General features: G+C 41.0%; 1 protein-coding gene across 2 annotated transcripts in view; it reads right to left on the bottom strand.

The window, feature by feature from the left end:
• Positions 1-4,396: 4,396 nt before the first annotated feature.
• The window catches only part of MTBP (MDM2 binding protein), a 701,292-nt gene continuing 685,401 nt past the window's right edge, over positions 4,397-20,287 (bottom strand). Inside the window, exon 22 of one of the 2 annotated variants that reach the window (XM_069621563.1) lies at positions 4,397-4,978. In XM_069621563.1, coding sequence (XP_069477664.1) covers positions 4,937-4,978 — 42 coding nt within the window. In that variant the 3' untranslated portion in view covers positions 4,397-4,936. The remainder of the gene's footprint in view (positions 4,979-20,287) is intronic. The other variant, XM_069621564.1, reaches the window with a different exon arrangement.

Raw genomic sequence — 20,287 nt, 5'->3', positions numbered from 1 at the left:
ATACTGGCTGCTTGAATGGTGAAGATCCTTCCCATTGGTGGGCTTGGACTTGCTTACAGCTCGAATCTTGGATAAAAGGAAGGCCTCTGCAGCTATTCTTCTGATCTACATGGGAGCCAAGAATCCCTCGAAGAAGAGCAGTTTGCTGAAGATCCAAAGAGGACTCCTGATGTGGCCAGCATTCCTTCCTGTGTTCGGCACGGTGAAGCCCGGCTGCTCTGCCTGATCTCCGATTACCGAGAGTAGTACTTCCGCCCTTGGACTGGTGGGACCACTAGTCTCGAGGATACAGCCCTTCATAGCCTTTGAAGTGTCCTTGGACTGCTCGGTAGATTGAGCAGCTCTCTCTTGGGCCACTTTGACAGAAACACTGCAGTTTCTGAATTGAAGTCCGGAACTGTGGTGGTCGCCCCAAATTCCAGCTTCCCACCTTCAATGTATCCTGCCCTGGACCTGCTGCTGTGACCGCAATTGGAAGGATGCCGGTCATCGGCTGCAAACGGTAATCGCCACTGGAGCTCACCTTCCTCCATCCAGGGAAGGGTTCTAAGGAGACCCGCATCTTTGGATTCTGCATTCCTACACCGACAGGGGTTGCATCTTGTATTACCAGCCGGCCAGAAGGATCCTCACACACAACTCCTGGCCACCTCTCACTGGACCCAACGACAGAAGATTGAGACCCCACGACCCCCAAACGATCCACAAAAACATATGGGAAAATCAGAGTCAGGGGGGTAAGTAAGAATCAGTGTGCATGTTCCCGCCGCGCCCCTGTCCTCCATAGGATTACATTGGGAACAAGTCCCTTTGTCATTTATCGCCATCCTCCATTCCATTCACCTCTGGTCATCAAATCTGGGTCGGGTACCCTGTCCCTGGGTTAACCTTGGGTCCGTCAAAGAAATGAGAAGACTAACCGGTGCATTCTTGAATCACTTTTAAATAGTTTGAAACTATGACCACCATAAGCACATTGCATCCTTTCTGAAGAGCGCTCATACGGAAGAGAAACACTATATTGAACCATGTGACTTTTGGGCACAAATCCCCATTCATCTTAGGGTTTGGACTTCTCAAGTTAAGTCATTGCTCTTGTGATTTGGTTCCCATCATTTAGAGCATCTAACTTACAAACCCGCTTTGCTTAAGTTATCTGATGTTTATTAAGTGAACCTACTAGCGATTGTATATACTTGTATAACAGTTTGTAGGATAATACCTGTTAGATTCCTTTTCCAGTGTGTTCATAAGGCCTAAAGAACAAAGGACTTACCTCTCGGTAATGTTCTTTCTGATAGATGCTCCTCCCACGTATTCCCCATCTATGACAGAGCTATCTCAGCGATGCTGTTCTCTGGAAACGTATCTGCCGCCTGGGGGCACAGCGTGGCTTAGCTTTGGCTCAGCCCAATGCCTCTACGTGTTCCCCGTCAGACATGGCATCGGGGTCAGTATATATATAGCAGCAAAGCACCCGGTTATTTCAGTTCCACCCTTTTCCCCTACAAATCTGAAGCAGAGGGACTGTAGAACCGATGGTGTACTAGCCTTCCACAAAGAGGGGCAGGTAGGGAGAGCGATGAGGAATCCGTGGGAGGAACATCCAGCAGAAAGAACATTTACAGAGAGGCAAGTCATTTGTTCTTCTAATGTATTATTTTCTCGCATGGATTCCTCATCTATGATAAGCGTCCCAAGGCAGTATGTAATCTGGCGCTGGGAAGAAGCAAGGAAACCACCTAAGCCATAAAAAAACTCCAGAGGACTGCCCTACCATAATCAGGCATCCTGACCTGCAACTAGGGTCGGACTGGGGCATAAAACTGGTCCGGGACCCAATAGAACAGTGGCCCGCAGTTGCAAAAAGCAATGAATTCCTTTTGTGATAGACTGTTTGAGTTGTAAACATGGTACAAAACTACTAGCCTCATAGTGAATTAATTAATCAAAGTTTCCCACTTTGGCCTAAAATGGGCTCATTTTGACCAAAAAAAACAGGCCACACTAGCATGTTGGGCATGGAATTCGGGCATCGCCCTCTAGGCCAGTCCGAGTCTGCCCGCAAGGGAATCCAAGTAGTAATTCTTAGCAAATGTGTGCAGACGCCCATGTTTCTGCTCATCAGATGTCCAGGAGAGGGACTCCCTTCTCTCTCAGAGGTGGCAGCCACTCTCTTCTGGCAGAATGTGCTCTGAGACCCTCAGGTACATCCTTCCTAGCCTGATAACATTCTGAGATGCAGATTATGATCCACCGGGAGAGGGTCTGTTTGGTCACATCTCTGCCAACATGATCCCCAGTGTAACCAAGGAAAAGCTGGTCATCCTTCCTAGCAGCTCTACTACGAGAGACCCCGAAGTTAAGGGACTGCACCGGGTCCATCATTCATCTGCCTTGGAAGGGAATAGGGGAAAGGAGAAAGGATACAGACCCCTCTCCTGGCACAAAACCAAAAATGTACGCCACCTGCAGACATAAATGGATTTTGTAGCGGGCCTCTGAACTGAAAGGAGTACATCGAGGGCATCATTCGACAAGTCCCACTCCTTGTACTTCAGCCTCTCTGTAGTGAAGCATGAAGGTTCAGGCTGCTGAGGTTCTGGTGGAGGACCAGACGCTCCGACTGGGAGTGCAAGTTGACTCTCCACGGGAAGGCGCCAGGAAGGGGAGTTCGACATGTCCAGCAGCTCCATATGCCAAGTTCAGCAGGCCCAGCCCGGAGCAATTCATATAGAGGTTCTGAACAGGCACAACATCCTGAGAACCAGCAGAATGACAGTGAGCAGCAGGAAAACAAAGGAGGTTGAAAGTCCACTGTACCATCAATTTATCCCACAGGCCTCCCCGTTGGAAGAAATTCCCTGGAGCAGAACAACTTACACTTCCTGTTTACACCAGAAGCATGGAGGTCCACTTGAGGAGTTCCCCAAAAGGAGAAGATCTCCAGAACTTCCCGACAGATCTCCTACTCGTCCGAGGTCGAAGTCTGTCTGTGCAAGGCATCCACTGTGACATTCTCTCGTCCGGCCAAATGAGGAGTCCGAGACATCGTTCTCCAGTGCCCAGAACCACAGTCACATAGTCTCTGCACAGAGATAAGGACCCCCACACCAACTTGTTTTGTCTGTCAGGACCAACACAGTCGTGCATTTCACAGAGGGGAGGAAAGCGACCAAGGCCAGCCTGATCGTACTCAGCTCTAGCAAGTTGATGTGTTACTGAGACTCTACCGGAGACCACATTCCGCTCACTGTTCGGTCTGACAGCTGAGCGCCCCAACCAGTCAGAAATGCATCCATTCCCAGAATCACCTCGGGCCCAGGTTGGCGAAACAACGCGCCTCTTAGCAAGTTGTCGCGCACAGCCCACCACGCAAGTTCGAGACCTGTAGAAGGTCCAACATGCAAACCTGAAATTGACATTTGGCAACAGAGAAGCCACTGAATAGGTCTCATGGGCAGCCTCGCCTCTGGCATCGCTAGTATGCAGGGTGCCACGAGGCCCAGAAGGCACAGGAAGCCAAGGCTGGACTTGTTCCTGGGATTGGAGGACATTGACCATCCAAAAGATATTCGCCGCTGGCTCGCTTGCATAGAGGAAGAGAAATTGCATCATTAATTTCTGAAAGCATCAGTGCTTCAATGCAGCATGGGAGATATATAAACGTTTTTTTGGAACTCGGGAAACACCAGTCTCAATATTATTTTTTGGACTAGATGGTTTTACACTGAAACCCAAAAAAGCAATATCAGCAATGCTTTGTGCCTAACTGGTTTCTTATTTGGCGCAGATCCGTCCAGCAGTTTTCACTGTGCGCATTTTCAATGAAAGCACCTTTGTCCAGGAAATTAATGAGTAGGATAAAGACATTTTCTTCATAGTTTAATATCTTTTGAACAGTTTGGCATATTGAGCTGGTACCAGACATTCTCAACCAGATCTTTCCAATAAATTAAAAGTTATCAGTAATAGAATTTCGGGGAAAGTCAATGCAAAAAGGTCTATCAGAAAGCGAATCAACTTTGAAGTATTTGAAGCTGGAAATAGGGCAGTCCCTTGTTTAAGTGTATGTAGAAAGGTTTGAGGGGATCTTATTTCAGGGTTCCGGACTATAGGACCAACCAGAAAACTAGTTGTTAGGAGGCCACATTGGAGTTTTCTATTAGCGCTTTTGGAGGTGGACTCACTTGTACCCTAGTTATGCAGAAAGTACTATCCATTGTGACAAGGAACTTGAAAAGCCAGTGGGCATTTCTAAAAGGGGGCCATCAGCAGGATAGGAGTGTTCAAATAATGTTACAAAATACATATGTTACATATTTGTCATCAGAAGACCGAATACACAGGTGGATATGATAGAAACTAGTAGGATATATGCATGTCAAACACTGAATTCCAAACACATTACATTGTCTTTTATTGTCAGGCTACAGAGCAACCATGTTTGCGGCTGGGTTCTCCTCTAGGAGAACTTCATCCCCCAATAAAACAATATTGGGATTACCCCACACAGCACTATTTCAATAAATAAAATATATCTGAATATATCTATGAAACAAAAATATCAGACTTCCCATCACAATTGTAAAAATATTCAGAAAACAAAAGATTGCCATAACATTTTTACAGATCATAGCATCTGAATGAGGACAAACGTGTGCCTTTCCAATGGTCAATGGATAATGGACAAAGACATACACACATACAACTGGAGGATGGGGACAGAGTGCTTGCAATAAAAAAGAATAACGATATTAAAGATATTGATTGAAAAACTATCAATCCCATTTCATTTTTGGCAGTCATAATAAAAGTAAATTAACATTGAAAATTCGGACAGTGCAAAGGTTTTTGAGGCTAATATGTAACATGAGCTTTGTTTAGTTGACCGATTTTAGACAAAGTTCATAAACCAGCTACAAGAACACATTCCTCATCTTTTCTTGTTCATCTTTTCCAACTCCCAGTGAATCACCTGAAATTAATGAAATACAAAACATGAATAAATCATCGAATTAGAAAAAAACATGAACTAGTTAGCTGGCCTGTGCACACATGATTTAATATTTTGTGAACAGTACAGTTTTCATGATGCGTGGCAACTGAAAAACCTGCTAGAACGACCAATCAATGAGGCTTTACTTTCTTACCTATTATTCCATAGGTATCAGTAACAAAAAGAAGTATTCCCTGAAGGGTTGTCTGTAAGAGTTCAGGATGACATTCCAGTTGTGTACATGGGCAGTTATAACATTCACTATGTAACTGGGATCTACAAAATGTATATAGTTCATAAACAACCCACGAACGAACAACTCCCATTCCTCTATCCAGTACCGCCCCAGACAGTGGCGGTTCACAATATACATAAGTGATATAGTAATTGTATCCATAGACATGTCATGCCGTGTTGCAGGTGCAAGTGTCCAGTACATATATGGTTTTACATAATCTTTATATCTACACCCCATTTATGTGGTTAATAAAAGGTGCACCCCTACGATTTTCTTAATCCTCCTGTTTTTCTTGGCTTGGAGCTCAATGAAACTAGTGCACTGTGGTCCAGTTCTAGTTCATGTATCCTAGGTGAAGTATTCTCCCTGTTCTTAATGTAAATCATCATGAAGCAGGAACCAGTGAAGATCAGGTATATAGAAAAGGAATGCTTCTTCATTCAGTCTTTGTTACAAGTAAAGGTCAGATATGGAGAGGGGTAAACGAGCATCCTTCTGGCTCCTGTATCTCTTACATAGTCTCCCAACAGTCACTTTGAGAACTTGCATCACACCATTCTAACATTCCATGCAGCCTCTCAGCTGACATCACACAAACATACTAATCCAGAATACTACACATCCTCCTAAAAAATTTAAAAAATAAAAAACTCTAACATAGGTCATATTCACTATGCCTGTAAGATTCTGGACGAATACAAACTTCTTAAAATGTTGCCATGACACCTTCTGTCCTGACTGCCAGCCAGTATCTCAGGCCTGCCACACCCAAGCACAGCCGCTCACATGAGAGCATAACAATAGTAAACTTACTCAGCCTTCCAAAATAACTTATCACCTATCAGGATCCGCCACATCCTGACCTTGAGTCTCTCACACTCGAGCACAATGCTCGCTCTTTACCAAAAATCAAAGAAAACACTCTAACACTCTGTAATCAGTCTAACTCTTAACCTCACATAAATACAAAGAAAACCATATACATGTGAAGACAAAATTCACAACCCCCTCCCCTAAAGAGAACATATAAAAGTAGGAAAAGATAGAAAAGATACTCACACGATAAAGATCACACAAAACCAAATGCAACACAACGGAGTATTGTGTAGAAGAACAGACAGAAAACATGTGAACAAAAGGTTAGCAACTCCTGAAGTTCCTATGTTAACTGTCTGCAAAAGATCAAAGTTAATCTTGGCAGTCTAATTCTTGCGTCACCTCTTATGGAGAGTACACCTTAAATGTTTCCTAAATCTTTATTAGCAAAACTGCCATTTTACACCTCAGAGAACCTCCACACTATTTTTTCAGATTCAAGATCTCTAGCAACTCCACTGTTCCATCCACTTATCAATCCTTGACAGGTACCCACATTATACATAGTTTCCATTTCAAGACTTCCACCATGGATAGTGCTGAATTGATGTGGAAAGTGAACTACTGTGCTAATCTGCTGGGTAGGTACTCAAACTGTAAAGTATTCCAAATACTCAGACTTCCTAGTAACTCAACATCCAGACTGCCTTATACTACTGGAACAATACATAACTCAATGCTAGATTATACACTAACTATGCAAAAACCTCTATATCCAGACTTCTTTAATCGTCGCCATGCGCTACTACTTCCAGAATTCCATAAATCTTAACACTGGAACTATTAAGGTATTACATTTTAAATAAACTGTAGGGTTGGCCATTTCAAACTAACTCAACAATTGAACAATTTAAACATGAATGCACTCCTGAAATACACATATATACTTCATCAACCTTGCGTGCCGCATCCCTTAGCACACCATAGTTGTCACAAAACACATTAATACATAATTGATCCAAACACTCCATCCTCATGATCTGCAACATTGGAAGCTGTTCTATTGTAATTTTCCAACAGCATACAAACATAATACGGTCACTGTTGCATCAATTTAAACCATTACACTGTGGAATAACTTTCTCAAATTCATTGTCTCATTATTTTACATTCATGGTCATGAGCAACGTCCTATGCTTTTCCCTTTGAGTAATTAGCATCAAAATAGGCACATTTTTCATTACTCAGTCTTGGTCATGAGCCATGTCATAAGCCTAAAAACATTAATGCTTGTCAAAAAAAATAAAAAAAATAAATAAAAATGTTTTACATCTAACCCCATACCTCCCACTGTTCTCATAACCTTCCACATTATGTCAAAGCACTTCCTTCAACACTTGTAAAAATGAACACGTGTGCCTTAACATGTGTGGCATTCACACAGATATTGTATGTGCGATAATTCACTATTGCAACATAATAACATATCACACTACTACCAGTAGTACTAGCCTGCAATAGAGCCCATAATACTACGCATGTACCCTTGATTCAATGTTATACTTGTGCACACTTTGCCATATAGAAACATAATGAACTACTCCCTTTATAACTCGCACATACACCAAACACTGTGCAAAAGCATAATGCAACTCATTATACTGCTATAATAATTGTCTACAACGGTGCTGCTTCATAAAGCATAATGCATAACATTTTCCTCCACCACATTTAACAAACTGTCTTGTGATCTCGTCAGCGCGGCCTCCTATCACTATTAACACCAATCCTTCGTGAGCTGGACATGGTTAAGGCATTGCGGTATCGGTCCTCTGCTGAACATGGACTTACGCAGACATATGGAACACTTATGCAAGGTACTTTTATTTGTGAACCTGTGTGGCGGTAGCACAGAACATTTGATTAAAGTATAAAGGAGTTGAAAGCGGCATTATCTGCAGAGTTCTTTATATTATGCAGGTATTTTGAAAAATTAGCCTTGATGTCACAGGGGTAATTAGAGACAGCGCACATGTAGTTTTAATGTGCAACTCCCACTTGTGAAACCAGAGAGTTAGTGACACTGGCCATTAGAGACAGTCCAGGAGTTATGTTTGCTGTGCAGGTGAAGAGCTGCTCTGAGAAGGGAGTAAACAGCGGCAGTATATATATATAGTTAGATGAACGTTATGGTCAAGTTGTACTAATAAAAACCCATGAAATTTAGTGAAAAAACTTTGTTAAAGGGATGTTATGGGTACAAGCAATACCGAAAAACCTCAGCAATTTACCAGTTCTGTTACGCTAAGCAACCATAACTCGCGCCACCAGCGTGCACTGCTACGACTAACACCAAGGAAATCGAAGGTGACATCACAAATGTCATTGATGAAATCACTGATGACATCTCATGAAATTGTGATAAAAAGTCTCTAAAAGGGGTTGTGCTTATAATGTTAGTCACAAGATGTGAGGGGTGATCGGGAGATCTATCATGAACTATTTTATGAATTAAAGAATATTCTCATCTCAACAAAACATAATATTGGAGTGTTGTTAATAAAGGAACATATACATACATACACACAGGCATTTGCTGCAGCATGCACTACAGAAGTACAATATTTTTAATTTGGAAATTATGGATAGTGAAATAATGAATGGTACCTTATCAGAGTTTTTAGTAATGCTAAACAGGGAATAAATAGCTAATAGCTAATAACTGAGGACTTCGTACATACTTGCGTTAGTACAAACAATGCACATCAAAACCTACAATGTTTACAAATCTGAGGCACATACAAGGAAACTTAAGTAAGGAGGAAAGAAACACCACCACCAAAAAATGCCAGTAACATTAGACTGTATCATGAAGTCCACAAATGATTCATGTGGTTGAGGCTTGCTTATTTCGCCATGTATGCGTACCATGATCAGAGGCCAAATCCTAAGGAAAGTGCCTTAACAACATGAAGGTTAATGTGTACATATGCAACCCCTTTTAATTTGTAAAATTGTCTCTAGTCAAAAAAATCATGTGGCCTACATTTGTCAGTGAACAAAAAGACGTGGGCCAGATATGTGATGTCATCAATGACATTTGTGATGTCATCTTTGATGTTCTGGGTGTTAGTCTTAGCAGTGCACTGAGGTGGCGCTCGTTCTGGTTGCTTAGTGTACCATAACTGCCGAATTTCCTAGAGTTTCCGGTTTTACTTGTAACCATAACGTACCTTACCACATTTTTTCACTGGATTTCATGGGTTTTTGTTAGTGCAACTTAACCATAAAGTCACTTTAACAACATTTTTTAGTGAATTTCATAGGTCTTTACTAGTGCACCTTTAATCGGCTACATATCCCTTATATTATACTCCCCCAAACCCTAATGTGGCAGAGATGGAGTCTGCGGCCAGCGTGGTAGTCTGCAGACATCTGACAGCATTTACAAGGCTCAGAATCATAGGCTAGACCCAAAAAAGATGTACCCATCAACCAACAAACAGATGTACCTAAAATCACAACTAATGTTTACAACATGCAAATATAACTTTTAGTACAAACATGTTAAAAAATACGATTTTTTTATTTATTTAGCACACATTACAAAGGAACACAACAATCGCAAATGTAACTGTAAACTTCATATAATCTCCTCACTACAACTCTGCATAAAGATTGAGAAACACCAGGTGCTTATTGAACAACAAATTCTCACTAAACATTAAGTGCATTGTATTTATTTCTCGATTATTAGCTTTCATTATATAAACATGTGTTATAAGACAAAAGCACTTTTTTTCTCACAGAAATGACAGGCACACTTGCGTTGTTAGAGTAGTACTTCCCAAAAGAAGAAATGAGCGACAATAACATCTCAAATGGTATACAATACATATTGTAATGTGAACAAATAATTTATTTTGTACACACCTTACTAAAATAATACCTTTTTTTCTTACAGTACATACTTTATGAAGGAACCACGCCCCAGTTTAATTGTACACAATCCTAAGAATCACAAACAGCCTCCCTGCCACTCTGAAACAACTTGAGGAGAACCATCTCAGGTTCCGGAAGCACCTCAAGACCTTCCTCTTTGCTTCTGATCTGTTCTTCTTAGGCATTGTGCACCTGGTTACCTTTTTATTTCGGGCCCAGGTACTTGCCCACCCTGCCAAGCACCGGCACTGCGCCCTTGCAACCCTTGCACATTGGGTCTTTATCTGTAACCCTACAGCCCCCTCCCCCTTTTCCCTGCACTTATCAGACACCCACTGTCTGTGCCTTAAACCTAGCATTCACCACTTGCTGGCTGCAATACCATTTGTTTGTTTTAATTCCTATGCTCAGCACTTTCCACTTTCTCCCTTTAACCCCTGCACTTCCCCCTTTCCCTCTCCCCTGCACTTGCACATTCTCAATGTCACTGGGCCTAGTAAGATCATTGTTTTTGTTCTCCCTTGTTCCCCCTCCCTTGCCTCGTCGCACTTTGAAATACAGGTGTATGAGCGCAATACAAAAAATATCAATAACAATCATCCCCATCAAATTCTGAACATTTTAATCAGACGCTTTGATGAAACCTCCCTTCCTCCCCTCATGATTATTGTACACAAATTCCTAATTCTCCCATTTATGTTTCCGATACCCCATCCCTTTCTTGAATATATTTTTTGTACTATACATGTATTGTTTATTGTTGTGTGATATTTCCCACTTTTTTTTTTAAGGCTCCCAATACGAGTCCGCCCGAAGGGTGTCCGTGGACGGGCTTCATGACTGCGGATGCTATCATGTGACTGCACCCGTGCAGGGTTGTCCGCGGATGGTATCCGTGGCCACAGACAGTTTAAAAGTGCTTTTCCATTCAATCTAGGGTGCTCCTAGACCCATTCTACAAAAGTTGATCTGGCAACTTTTTACAACTTTTCAAGGCCTTTTTGTGACTCGGTAGTCCGCGGACAGTACGACTGTGCGCGGACTGTTCCACTAAAGGGACCCACCCATTACTTTTCCTCATTCTCAATCTAGCTATCCGTGAGAGAGCACCTGCTTCACTGCTGTACAGATTTTTTTGCTGAACTTGTTGTTGGTGGCCATGGCATCTCTTATGGCTTTCACATCTTCCCAGCTACCCCCACCCTCATCATCTGGAGGTACTGGAAAGGGGAACAGGTGCAGTGAAACAGAAGAGGAGGATCAAAAGGAAGAAGAGGATGAGGTGGAAGAAGCCCCTCTCACCAGTACTCAGTGAGTCCTGGGTGTGACAATTTTTCACGACCGTTGGAAACGTCCCAAAGGCTCGTGCAAGCAAGGTTCGATGCACTGAGAGTTGCACTCAGTCGCGGGAAACCTGGCTTGTATTCCTGTGGCATTATTTCCATGAGGCGCCACACCAAATCGGCCCACCCGACTGCTCTAAGAAAGGCGATACCTTTCTCAGGTAAGAGCAGGTTGACTTCCCCCCCACCCAATCATCTTCATCTGCTCATGTCACCACAAAGGATACTCCTTTGGCACAGAGGATCTCAGCAGCGGCTTCAAAGGCCATGCAGAACGCTGTTGACCCTTACCTTTTGAGGGTCACAGTGCTATGTATGCACTGTGAAGCACCGATCTGTAGAGGGGAGCAGTTTCGGAGTGCTTTTGAGGCTGCAGTCAAGGAGCATGAGAAACACTGCCAGGTACCTGATTAAGGCCCACCCAACATCCCTGTGGTTGGTGCCCCTTCCCTCCCCTACCTTGCCTCTCCTGAAAACAAAAGCCAAAATAAATACTAAATCAAAAATAACACAAAAAAGGTTCCTTTAGGAGCAACCTTTCACAGTTAAGAAAATAGTGAGAAAAAAAAAAGTCACAGGCCCCTCTGCAGCATGCATAGTCCGCAGACATCGCGGTTGTCCTCGGACATCTAAAAAGATTCCAGGCATGGGATGGGACAATTGAAATCAGTTTCATTTTTTTGCGTTCAAAAAAGGTGGCTCTTTAAAATAACCTTTTTTGTGTTTTTTGGCTTTTATATATATTTTTGAATTTTTGGTATTACAAATTGAAGAAAACATTTTACTTAATTTAATTATTTCTTCTCACTTTCACAAAAACTGCTTCAAAGCATTTTGAATGTTTTCCACAAAAATCTGATTACCTACATCAGTTAGATGGACTCCAATCTCTCAGGTAAATGTTGGCACTATCAAATGTAATGTTGTCCTTACCAAACAATGTCACGCTGACATCTCACACAAAGGCTCACACAGCTTTTTTGAGATTGCGACTTGCTTTTCCATTTTTGGACCAAATGAACTTGAGCGCATTCACATCTGTCTCTGGGCAATGCGTGAAATAATACTTATCAAACAGGGGAACATTTCCTTCATCTTTTCCAATGTCGAAATCCCCAAAGTGTTACCCCCACAAAAAAACAATCTCTGGATGATTCAATTCAACCATATTTGCACAAAATCGGAGCAGGTCCACCCACTTCATGCCTCACACTCCATACCAGAACACTTCTAATTCATGGAATCCAAGACTTTTGGCTATTCCACAATGCTCAGCATACACCTTAAACCAATGGACCCACTAGTCCCCCAAAATCCAAACACTCTGCCCGTTGAAAGACATTGCCATGGCCATTTTCAATCCTCTCATCTCCTCCTAACAAAACGAACAACATTCCTGCTACCCTCTCTTACTGTAGACCACACCCAGAAAACCCGATTGGCTAATCCTCTGATGTCCGCCTACACCACAACGCGGTCTCCGCAGTCCCCTTTCCATGCCAGGCAACCTTAAAAGACACAGTTGTGGCACGTGCCATCTGTGGATGCCACGGCGACTGAAAGGGTTGGGGGGAAATTAAACACAAGTTAAGTTATTTAATCTTTAGTGGTGCCTCTGAAAAGAACCTTTTGGGGGGGATTGTTAACAAACACCTTGTTTTCCTTTCCTTTTATGTACAGTAGTAGTGTACACTCTACACCTTCCTTTACAATTTTCTTACAGGAACATTTTCAATGCATTCCTAGCATTTTAAAGGAAAATTGCATTTCCGGCATCTGTGAAATGAACTCCATCTTCACAAAACAAATTCACACCATCAGAATTTATATGGTCATTCTCAAAAAATGACATTACTGCAGCATACAAACAAGCAGATACAGCTTTACTGACAAGCTGCCTTGATTCTTCAATCTGTGGACTGAAAATGTTTGTTGGACATCCGCATGTTAGCCTCGGATTTATTTCAGAAAAAAATATCTTGGCAGCAGGAAACAGTTCCATTCGGCTTTTAAAGAAATCATTCAGGGTAACCAGCAAATACACTGGAGTCACAAACCCCAAACTTTCCCCTCCACAATGCACAATCACAATGTCTGGACATTTAAAGTGACATGCATACTTCCTAACATAACCCATTCCTATCTTCAGCTGCTTATGCAGTCCTACTTTTTTCTCTGCATTCTGCGACTACTACTCCAACTTTCACAATGGGAAAAGTGGAACTACAAGTCCCAGAACGCAAACAGAATATCTAGGACTGCATAAACACGTACAGATTAGAATGCATCATGTTGGCAAGTATACCAATACTCCTAACATATTAAACTTCCACGCACCAACTGCCATTTAAAATTGTACTACAAATCTTTACCATCAACATTTCTTCTCTTTTACAAAACGTTAGAGCTTCTATAAATGCACATACGCATTTCTTAACTTTCATAAAAATGCTCCTAAAAGCAACCATTTTTAACCATCCACCAATTTTATTAACTGTTTTTCCACACCACTACTCCTTCCTTCATAAATATGAACCTTGCTTACTAAAAGTGCTTCAACATTACCACATATTCCCATTAACTTTCTTTTACAATTACAGGAAAGAAGCACATTACCGAAGACAACAGCCGAAAAATGAATACCCTTTGCATCCAACAACGTAAGTACATTAATGTACCATGTATATGTAAGTAATTATAGTAGCACAGTTCTATTTGATATTACCCCAGAGCACTCTTTTCAAACCAACACTGTAGCCCATTATATTCCACCATTCACACACTTACTGTTCCCATCCACACACCACCATTGCAACACCCACTCTGTTGATCAAAACAGTCCACTGACCCTACAGATTCCATCACACCACCACTCCCTTACTCACTAACCCAACACCATCCCACCTCTGCAAACTCTTGCTCTCACAACCTTCCCAACCACACCTAATATACCACCTCACAATCAAACAGCTATTCATCTCTACAATCACACCCACACACCCATGCAACAAACATACATATACATTGCACAACTTTCCAACGCAAACCTTCTCTTTTCCGAACAGACAACAAAATGCCCACTAAAAAGCAACTCTGTAGAAAAGAAAGAACACAGAAGATGAGAATACAACTATACCATAGTCATCCACCTCTAAAAAAATGTATAGAAAACATTCAAACAAAACAAAAGAGCAAGTAACCTCATTCAACAAAACTAAACCAGCCACGACTAAAAAACGTAAGGCCCTGCTTGTAAAAACTTAAAGTAAAAGTATGTTCAACGAAAAGTAGACGGACTTACAAACCTAACCCTCTATCTACCAGTCTTAACGTAGTCCCGGTAAAGCAATCCAAAAAACGTATGTTACAGAAAATGTTCCACCGTAGAGTTCTTTATAATCTTACAAAAACAGCTGAAAAGTCACAATCTACCCTTAAAAACTACCGCTGGACACTAATCCTGCAAGCGCTAATTGATACCATTTTCTCTTTAGTAGAAAAGCGCTATAAATTTTAAACAGAATGAAACCACTAACTAAATGAATCAATAAATTACAAAAACGACTTCTAAACATGCGCAGAGTCAATATACAAACCTTTTCAAACTTCTGTAATGGTGAATGAATTCACACAATCAGCACAGAACCATATTTCAATGAAACTTATAAACAAGGACAACAAAAAACAATTGCCTTAGACAGTAATGGTCGAGGGTATGAAATGGTGGAACACACCATTACGGCAAAAGAAACCCTTATAGAAAACAAGTCTTCAACAAACTTTGAACCAAATGCTCCTTTCACCAAAACAAACCGCCCAGTGTACAAATGGACATGCTGCTCAATGTGTAATGTACGTCAAAAATACTTTAAATCTTTACAACAATTCCTCAATCACCATGTCAAACTAAAAGACAAAAGTAGAATGAAAACCTTACAAACCATAGACTCCTGTCCAGTGCGCAGCCACACTGGTCTGCAAGGACATTCATTAGCCTGCATTTTAGGAACTGCTTGCAAAAGCACTTTCCACCACATCAAAATGTTAGAAACACACCATTCTACTATGTGGAATCTTGTGCATCGACTACACTATGCAAAATGTCCTGCTCGAGAACCGCAAAATTTAAATAACATTCTCCTACATGGAACAGACAAAGAACTGCTTCAAAAATAGAGTACATCCAACGTAAATACTTTGGAACTGAAGTTGGCTCACCTCAAACACCAACGTCCTAATGAAAACATACAAAAAAGAAATAGTTACTTTTCAAAAACATGTGTGTGAAATCCCAGACCAAATGTGTCTGTTGTCGCAGAACGTTTTATAAAAAGATCACAAAAATAGTACACCTAGCCTACAAAAAAGAATACAATGAATGTTAGTGGTTCCAAGTAGCTATATATTGAACAGCAGAAACTAAATACAAAATAACGGACCCCTCAACAGTGTGCACGTAACACAAAGCTTGACAATAACCAAATGCCATCACATGCTATCACTATTAACTTAGAAATATTCCCACTTATGAAAGCTCTCCAACAGCATAACTTGTACAAGACCATTATAATACAAACAGTGCACCTATTTCAAACTAGAATACGCCTTCAACGAAATCAGCCAATTTGCCTCCAGCCGAGTTATTAAAGGGCATCCGTGGCAAAGTAGTAATTTGCCATTAGATCTAAAAGAAAATGTACATGAGTACGACCAACATATCAATCTTTGATTATACTAGTTAAAGGTGTGCAAACAAAAGACAACAATTTGGCAACAACTAGTTGACTTAAAGTTAGACAAGCCCTACAACATCTAAAAGAAAACAAATACTACAAAGATCTAAACAGAGGAAACCTTAAGAGAAACCACCCAAATTATTCAGATTTCACCAGCAACTGGCCAATTTTAATGTGTAGACCCGTTACTGCAGCCAACATCTTGGCAAATCAGTATTGATTCAGGTACAATAGTGTAAATGAAGGTTATAACCATTGACCTGACAGCAAATTCATTAGGTTTATAAGCTATCAACATATTAGATTGTATTGTCACATGGTATAATACCTGGTAAATTATACAATTAAGATATAATATATATCTGAGAGGTATCTAGAATTTAAAATGGGGTAAAAGACGATTTAACTGTGTGCAGATGCCATTATACCGCAATGTAATCTTGTGTTGAGTGGGGAAATCTAAAGGTTTCGAAGTATTTAGTATGCAACGGAGAAACCTAGCGATCCTAATGTATCGCGGCCAACTTGATGATGAAATATGTTTTATCACGTGACAAACACTCAATCCATGTGACAAACATTCAATTAAGTACTTACAATGGAAGACAAGGCGACCGCGGTTCAAAGAATAGAACGTGGTACGCCGATGAAAGTCCAGGGAAATATTTGGTGAGTTTAAATGTAGTAGCTATATTTTAAACTATTGAACAATGTGGATCATTAATGTAATTTACTCTTTAAGTAACTCATGATATAATAGTAAGTTGTTACATCTAAGCTATATTCACTTTAACTGAAGGCGAAGATTAATGCCATCTGTGAAAGGTACAGTGAGCAAAAAGCGTGTGCTGCAAACTCATCTCAGAACAGGTTATCATGCCATGTTCTTTCTGGAGAGGAGCGCCTGCTACCTTTTTTGACATATTTGCAAGGAACTTGGGGTTGGTCACCCTAAGTAACCTGGGGGCAACCAGACATGGACTCCCTGCTCACTGTGCTCAGAGAGGCACAGCTTCACCTCACTGATGAGGCCCAACAAGGCTGAAACACGTGTGTGGGGTTGCTGGTGGTACTCTATTGTTCAGAGAGGAATTGCCATAGCATTTCGGTGCTGGACTGCCCATATGGGCGGGATAAAGACTGATATCCCATCTGTGAAAGGTACAGTGAGCAAAAAGCGTGTGCTGCAAACTCTCATCTCAGAACAGGTTATCATGCCATGTTCTTTATGGAGAGGAGCGCCTGCTAACTTTTTTGACATAATGCCAACAGCTGTTTGTACAATGTGTTTGGTAATCCATGATACAAACATAAGTAATCACGGACTGTAGGTGGACACGAGTTGTGGCAGGAGTATCCTTATATTAACAGGACCCATATAACTACGAGGGTCTAAAGTAATGTTTGTGGGGCAATCATCATATTGAGTGCTAAGTAATTGATTTTTCCAACAGGAACATGGGAACTCTCCCAGTTTAACATGGAGGTATTACTAAAAGTCAATTATCAAGAGACTAACAACAAACCAATGGGTGAGTAGGAGGTCAACCTGATTAGATAGGGTTATTAACTTTGGAAATGGGTTCAATATAATATATTTTGGACCACTATCAATCCTTACTTTGTCTCAATAATATATGAATGTGTGAAATGAACATTTTGGATACTTAATGCAACTTTGATTTAATTTGGTTTGTTTAATGATTGCTATTGATTGTTAACATTTACATATATACAATATATTTATGTTAGAAAGAATGACTTTCAAGAATTGTCAATTCACTTAGCCCAGTTTTGAGAAAGGCGAGGAGGCTGAAACACATGTCAGTTGAGCACCTATATGGAATAAAATCATTTGTTGAACAAGAGTTTTCTATAAGATTTTCTATGTTCTGCGCAACGTTGAAGTATACCAATATGAACATTTTAGACCAGTATACAATTCACCCACTACACTCCAAAGACACCATTGACGACGCATTAGAAACCTATCAAATGCATCAAGCCAAAGGATCCCCAATGAGCATATGGGAAAAAAGTGTAGAAGCACGTTCTTTTCCTCTACTCTTTCCCACAGGAAAAGGAGGAAGATGATGATGATGATGATGATGAAAGGTCCACGCAAACTTGTGCATCAGAATATCGCTCTTTAAGAATGTATTCTGAATACCCCAGATTCAGACAAAATGTCGAATGCATTTTCCACCTCCTCTTCGAAAGTGAACTAGCAACTCTAGGTTATGGAGCAGCACACACATTAAAAACAGGTTCTAACTTTCTAAACGTATACGCTACCAAACTGCGTAAAAAAAAAAAAAAAAGACAAAGATGATGTTTTGCAGTCAAGTATCAGAAATCTCTTGGCAAACATGCGTGGTACAAAAGAACCGTGGTTCCAACGTCACGCTGATGTACGTTGTATGCTAAGGAACCTAGGCCCACCAACATGGTTTGTTACTTTACGTTGTGCAGAGTATGCATGGGATGACTTGCACAACTTCTTACGCACTGCAAACCAAAATAAAGACGGAATAGATATAAACACACCAGGAGAACTCAGTTCTCTTGACCCTGTCAATGTATCAAGATACTTTCACCATTGCCATGCTGCACTTTATTTGCAATAACACTACCCCTCCGCTCAGAGAAGTGCAACACTTCTTTTGGAGAAAATAATATCAATCCAGGAGCACCACACATGCACATGCTTTTGTGGATAAAAGATGCTCCTAAATTTGGCCATGATAGAGACGCCACTGTTTTACAGTTTATTGAAAAATACATTACATGCAACATCCCTTCAGAAACCACAGATGATGACCTGCATACACAAGTCTTACGCTTCCAAAAACATAAGTGTGGCAAATACTGCTTCATGTAGATATAAAAACAAAGGCAAATACGATACCAAATGGCGCTTTCGCTTACCAAGACCAGTTTGCAAAAAAAGGACAAGTAAATAGCTTGATGTCTTCTGTTAGACACAGCATAAAAGGCAAATCCTCTAAAAATACATGCAACATTAAAAAGGACGAAGCGTCCAAGTACATCAATGATTACAGTGCAAACATTGCCCTCTGGTGGAATACAAACAGACATACAATACATTGCAGACAATTCCACTGCAGTTGCAAGATATGTCACAACCTATCTCACCAAAGCTAAGAAAACAGAGCTAAAAGATCTCTGGGACGACATATCATCTGACAAAACACTATCACAACAATTGTAAAGCTTTGGTATAAAAATGCCTTCCCAATGAGAATGCGGGTCCTACGAGCTGCAGACTGTTTAACAGGCACAGTCTTATATGGCATATCTGAACACACTGTCTGGCTAAACCTTGGACCAGCTTCATCCCCAAAAAAAAAACTAATGCAAAAAGAGTACTACAATCCTACCAAGAGATAGAAAACATAGCCACAAATGATCCCAACAGCTAGGACATTTTAAAAAACAAATTGACACACATTAGCCAAACGGAAGTACTGCTTTGGAAAACATGTTACTGTACGACACTGCCCAAAACTACATCTACAAAAACAATGTCACACCAAATGACACAACTGGCAAATATTCATTCTCAACTTGTGAAGGAAGCCTAGTGAAACTCACCAAACCCAGTCTAATTAATCATATTACGTTATCATTTAAATCGCCACAAGAGAGTACTGTATTACATGGTCCTACTCCAAATTGTTAAACCTTGGAGAAAAGAAAAAGGATTATTAGGTGACTGACTCATTTGAAGCTGCATTCAAAGCAAATGAAAGCAGTATAACAAATGACAATTTTAAACAATACAAACAAATGTTGGATAATGAGCGCCAACAAGAGGAAGACATTGAAGCTCAACTAGATAGACATTGGCAGTCAACCTTCCCTTACAGGGAAGAGGGCGTGGCTAGCTGACATTAAGTAGGTCGATTTCAGCACTAGCTCCCGCCCGATCCGTAATGACCCTGTGAAGAGAGCGACTCCTCAGCAGAAGTTTGGTCTGAAACTCTGACTGCATAAAGGAAAGACTTGGGAGTGCGCTGCTGCAAGCGTAGGCAGGGCCACTGCATAGAACGCTGGAAAAAACACGTCAGAAAAAGGGGCTGCGAACAAAGCCCGAATCAAGATGACGACCGTGAGGAGCAGCTTGTGTGGATTGCAGGACAGTGGACAGGCACAAAGTGGAAGGCAAGCGCATAGAGGCAGAAGTGGGGAG

This window comes from Ambystoma mexicanum, chromosome 5q, assembly GCF_040938575.1.
Source record: "Ambystoma mexicanum isolate Mex_15411 chromosome 5q, UKY_AmexF1_1, whole genome shotgun sequence".
Taxonomy (NCBI): domain Eukaryota; kingdom Metazoa; phylum Chordata; class Amphibia; order Caudata; family Ambystomatidae; genus Ambystoma; species Ambystoma mexicanum.
Note: the sequence above shows the minus strand (reverse complement) of the source record. Positions and strands in the feature narration are given on the sequence as shown.